This window comes from Vombatus ursinus, unplaced genomic scaffold, assembly GCF_900497805.2.
Source record: "Vombatus ursinus unplaced genomic scaffold, bare-nosed wombat genome assembly UNPS02014797.1, whole genome shotgun sequence".
In the NCBI taxonomy this organism is placed as follows: domain Eukaryota; kingdom Metazoa; phylum Chordata; class Mammalia; order Diprotodontia; family Vombatidae; genus Vombatus; species Vombatus ursinus.
In genome coordinates, this window is record NW_020954575.1 from 16,740,826 (window position 1) to 16,746,590 (window position 5,765).

Consider the following 5,765-nt stretch of genomic DNA (forward strand, 5'->3'; position numbering starts at 1 on the left):
TCTGATCGTGTAGCATCCTTCTTGCCCTCTTTCATTCTCTGTCTGCCTCTCCTCCTGTTGTTACTCTGTATGTTGTGGGGCTGGAGTTAGTCAAAGCTAGAGAGAGAAGAGTAAGCCCCCAGCAGCCTTGCAAAAAGACCTGCTCCCAGGGCCAGGCTTATGGCCTGGGGTGGGAATGACTGTCTTCAGCAAGCTTTTATTACACACCTACCAGGGGGATACAAGATAGAATAAAAAACCAAAACAGTCCCTGCTCTCAATTTAAATTCTACCAGACTATACACAGAAAAGTAGTTGAGTGGGGGTATGGGGAGAGTATCATTACTAGAAGGAATCAGGAAGGGCCTCTTAGGGTACAGCATGAACTGAGCCTTTGAGGAAGCTTTGGTTTCCAAAGTGACAGGGGTGAGGACAGAACATTCTAGGCTTGGAGAGCAACCTGTGCTGAAGCCAGGAATGCAGGGGGTGGAGTGACACCTGAGAAACGCCCTCGTGGTATTATCTGGACTCCAGCCTTTTACATGGCTTCAGTTTTGTCTAAAGAAGTCAAAGCTCTTGGGGATGCTGCCTTCTTTTGAAGCCCTAAGCCTAACGTTTTGCTGTGAACTGGAGACAACCAGTGGCTCTGACAAAAGACTGTTCTAATCTGAAAAAGCCAGATTCCCGCCCCCCTTCTGTAGCTTCCCTGAGCCCTATTTAATGTCACTAAGCTAAGGAAAGAAGACACTAGCCCCAAATTTCTCTCCCCTCTTCCACTGTCTGCCTCTTTTATGCTCTGTCCAGGTCTGTCATTGGGAATTGCAACATACAGAAACTTGACTAGAACTGCCATGACAAGCAGCGTTGGCCCACGGGTCTATAATTCAGGGAAATGCTCAATAGTGCTGTTTGCTTTCATTCCCTCATCACCAAGTCTACTTAGCTGCCCCCATGTTCCCTCCTCCCTTTCATAAACACCATGGAGACAGAGACCGGTGCATGATAACCAGCTGCCTCCCCTGCAGAGACAAAAGGGAAGATGGGTCATGTTGCTTCCACTGAACTGAGACCACCTTCTTTCCCTCCCCACCCAGTCACAGCACCAAGCTGCCAGCAGTAGCCATGACTCCTGAACACAGCCCAGCACAGATCCAGGTCTTCCCTCTCCAGTTCAGGGTAGCCATGGTCCCAACACCTGTCCTTTTTCAATGAGCTGTAAAAAAGCCTTTTCTGCCACTGGGGTCAGTACCCTTCACTGAAGGGATCTGAGTGACTCCAACGGCTAAACATTTGGCAACTGCATTGTTTTTCCCAGCTGTACTAATATGCACTTAATTTTTAACTGGGTGACTTCTCAGGTAGAGAAGTTAGGTAGAGCCTGCAGTTCAGAGTGAGCCAGGTTGAATAACATGGAGGTAGAGGACTCCTTTTGATTACAATGGGTCTTCACTTAGAACGTTGCCTGAGAACAGCAGCTATGGGCCAATGTTGCCACCTACTGGTCTTCTGGAGGAGGGGGGAGAAGGAGGCAGCTGTAGCCACAGTAAGATCCTAGCCAGGGACTAGACTAGGGAAGAATCTGGAGTTCTTCCCCCCAAGACCCAACTCCAGAATTCCTCTATGATGGTAGCTATAAAACTGGGTATATTCCACGATATCTCTTACTCCCTATCTATCTCCACTTACTCCAAGATGTGTTTCCTTCACTGAGAGTCACTGATCCCCTTCATGATACTGTTTGGAAAGATTTGGCATTCCCCAAGATAACTAGCTAGAAGTAGCTATATCTCAGAAATTTTAAGATAGGTGATATGTCTGTGGCCTCAAGTTGCAAAATTCCATCATTGAGACACAAAGGAGAGAAAGAATTATGAAATGCTCAGGTCCACGTTCCACATTCATCATTCACCCCTCCCCCAGTTATGTATCCCAGCGCCTCCCACCTAAAAAACAAGGCCATTCTTAAAAAGCATTTTATTCAAAAACAGCATTTCTTCACTTTATCCAAATGTTTTGTACAAAGTACAAAAAGTATGTGGTGTCATCCTCTGGCCCCTGTCTGCTCTGATCTCAAAGTCATTTCAACCACTAATCTTAACATCCTCACATCCCACTACAGCACAGATAAATGCTCCCCCACTTTGTAAATCTAATTTTCTATTCCCCAGCCTGCTAGGTAAGCTGAAAGGGACATTGGGTAGCTGACAGAAATGCAAGGCTAGGGGAAGGCTCCTGTCAGTACCAAAACCATTCTCAATGAGATTCTCAAGGGCACCAAAGATCAGCTTCTGGAATCAGTCATAGATACAGTTGTAGTTTCTTTTTTCTCTGATAGAATTTTTTTTAAAAGACTTTAAGTCCTCCTTACTGCGTTCCAGACATCTTTCCTCTCCTGCTGCCAAAGTCATCCTGTTTTCTGGTCATTGCCAAGGTCATGATGTGTGTGTGGGCGGGGAGGGGATGTGGGTCAGGAAAAGAAAACAGAGACTTGAGAGAAGACAGTCAGGCCTAAAGGGTCAGGACCTCTGACCCAAGAGAGAGGAAGAGGTCTAGCAACCACTCACAGGAACAAGGCAGCTCTTACACCACAACTTGTTTCTGGTTAACCCTTCCTGGACCAGTCTGGGGGCACGATTGGGTCAATCTGTAAAGCATTTCCCAGGAGTTCTAGCCCAGACCCTTTTGTGCATGGGATTGTAGGATCATAGATTTTGAGCTGGATGGGCTCTTGAAGGTCTTCTGGTCCAATCCCTTACCAATACAGAAACTGAAGAGATCAAGTAGGTTGCAAGAGAGTAACACAGGGGAAGAGCCATAATTAAAATCCAGGCCTTCTGGCTCCAAATCCAGGGCTTTCTACTGTACTACATGGATTGACTAATTATACGCAGACATCTGCGTGTGTGAGCATAGACAAGTGCACACACATACATACAGGTGCATTTGGGAAACCACTCAGACCACACATGGGGAAATTATGTCCTGCCTCCCACTCCTCTCTGACAATCCTGCCTCACCTACTGCTGCTAACAGGGCAAAGGAGAAAAAGAAAACATCCCCCCACCCCACCCCTTCCCTTTCCCTCCTAACAATCAAAGTTTATGGACTGGCTTTTAAATGAGAGAAAGTAGTCACAGTCCCTAAGGCCCTGAAGATGTTGGCAAACACTAGACAGTAGGGGAAGAAGCCACCCACCCCACTGGCATCACATACACAGAAATGCTGAGGTCCCAACAACCATCAACACTTCCAATTTTGAATATTGTCTCCAATGATGCATGGATTTCACACCCATCAATGAGAAGAGGGAAGAGGGTGATGAGACATGGAGTGGAGGGGTAAGGAGTCATGACTGGGTGTGGGGGATCCACTGACTGTCCATTGGTCGGCTTAAAAGTTCTTCAACATGTCTTGCTACATCCATGGTTTCATCCAGGTCAAAATCCGCATCAGGATCAAGGACAGAGTCAGGGCTGGTGGAATAAAAGGGAAGTCTTGAGAGTCCAGAGGGGAAAAAAATAGATTCCCCACTCCAGACTATCTCATGGGTGTGCCCCAGGGCTCACCCAAGGATGGCAACCCATTCCCCTCCCCCACTCAAGGCTGCCCAGAAGATTCTGATCTAATCTGGACAACACAGCTCCAATTAAACCCAGAGGAGAGGTCTCCAGGGGTAGCTGGGAGCAGGCAGTGCTTGGTGAAGGATAAGTAAGATTCCATGCCTACCTCTGCTCCTACAGTGACCACCAGCTTCTTCTTTCAGAATCTCATACCTACTGCACTTGGGAAAAAGTAGAAGCCCAGGGCTATGCCTGAATAACCTGGGGTCTGTACACGGGGATGGGGGGAATATTTTATATCTTCATTTTCACTAACCTTTGGTTCCTTTGTGTTCCTATGCATTTTATTTTATGTGTCTAAAAACATTATTGTGAGAAGGGGTCCAGAGGCTTCACCAGACTGCCAAAGGGGTCTGTAACACCAAAAATGGTAAAGACCCCTCTCCTAGGAGTTTTGAAAATTGGGAAAGGCTGGACTATTGGAGCTATCCCCAAATCTGGAGATGGTGAGTTCTCCTTGGCTAGGTAGAAATCTTCCAACCAAAGGCTGGGTGGCCACTAGTTCGGAAGGATGTAGAAGGTCTTCCTGGTCAGGCATAGGATAGACTATATGGTCCCTTCTAACACTGTGATTCTGGACCCAAGCCACCAACCTACACTTAAAGCCAGTAAAACCCAGCCCAATTGGGAAACCCATTTGAGACCGGTTCCTTGAACAGTTACCGCCCCTCCCCTTTCTATGCAAGTGCAACCTACTTCTGGGGATACATGTTATAATGAGACTGGGAGCACACAGCTGGGGATGGGGCCTGATCCATGAATGTGGCACTGCCTCCCGAAGAATCTGCAGATGCACTGACAAACCTGAAGGAAGAAGAAAAAACAGTCATAGATCCCACCCCTCGGGAGGGCTGAAATGAGAGCCCACGAGGACCCCTGCCAGTTCTATGATCCTAGAGCTTGGACCTGGGAGGGAAACATACTCGCTAAGCATCTATTCAGTCTGTCACAGCTGTCCAAGGAGGCCACCTGGGCTAGATCATCACCTCAGAAAAACCCAGATCTGCCCCTTCTCCCCTGGCTCCTGTTCCCTTGGGAATCTTGTCTGGGCTCAGGAGTTTAATGTACTGCTAATTGAACCTGAGCTCTTTCATGGACTGCTAATTGAGTCTGAGGCATGTCAAGAGGTCATCTTGGCACTTCTCCTGAGGAAATTGTTTGTAGGGGTGAGGAGGAAGAGGAGGTACCCCCTCTGCTCTAGGGGATCAGGGAAGCTCTGAACTGAGGGTACTGACTCAAAACAAAATGTTAAGATCCCACTCAACATCACTCAGCAAGGTCTGAGTCTGCAGAAGGGTGGATTTATGGATTATGGGTGTGGATGGGGGGGGTGGGAAGAGGGGATTGTGGGTAGGGGAAGCAAAATGAAAAGAAAGAAAATCCAAATGTGAATACTGACAGGAGCTGAACACTTACTCTGGAACCACCTGCTTGATCTGTGGTTTCACATATCCATCCACAGCTTTACCTACCAAGGAGAAAAAACAAAAAAGAAATTGAAATCACTGGTGGCTCCCAAGATAGGGGTGGTGGTAGAGGAGGAGTGGAAATAATAATACTAATACTAAGAATAATAACAATAATAGCTAGCATGTATATAGTACTTTAAGGTTTGCAAAAGCACTTTACATATGTTATTTCATTTGATCTCAAAGCGACCCTAATAAGTAGGTACTATTGTTGTTCATTCATTTTCAGTTGTGTCTGACTCTTTGTGACTCCTTTTGGGGTTTTCTTGGCAAAGATTCTGGAATGGTTTGCCATTTCCTTCTCTAGCTCATTTTACAGATGAGGAAACTGAGGCAAACAGGGTGAAGTGACTTGCCCAGGGTCACACAGCTAGTAAATGTCTGAGGCTGGATTTGAACTCAGGTCTTCCTGATTATAGACCTGGCACTCTATCCATTGTACCACCTAGCTGGCCAATGTGCTATTATTATCCCAATTTTACCTATCAGAAGACTGAGGCTAAGAACAGTTAAGTGCCCTGTCCAGGGTCACATAGACAGTAAATATCTGAGGCAGGATTCAAACTCAGGACTTCCTAACTACATGTCTAATGCTCTCTCTACTGTACCACTTATGCTATCCCCAAGACAGCAGAAGTCTAGGAAAAACATGCAGTATTTGTAGATGGATTAAAGATGCAGTTTAAGAATTAGTCAG

The 5,765-nt window shown here is 46.5% G+C and overlaps 1 protein-coding gene across 1 annotated transcript in view; it reads right to left on the reverse strand.

The window, feature by feature from the left end:
• Positions 1–1,938: 1,938 nt before the first annotated feature.
• LOC114049136 (signal transducer and activator of transcription 5A-like) overlaps positions 1,939–5,765 on the reverse strand; it is a 14,687-nt gene continuing 10,860 nt past the window's right edge. The window contains exons 12-14 of the mRNA XM_027870313.1: positions 5,016–5,067; positions 4,296–4,403; positions 1,939–3,452 (exon numbers count right to left, since the gene is read on the reverse strand). Coding sequence (XP_027726114.1) covers positions 3,326–3,452; positions 4,296–4,403; positions 5,016–5,067 — 287 coding nt within the window. The 3' untranslated portion in view covers positions 1,939–3,325. The remainder of the gene's footprint in view (positions 3,453–4,295; positions 4,404–5,015; positions 5,068–5,765) is intronic.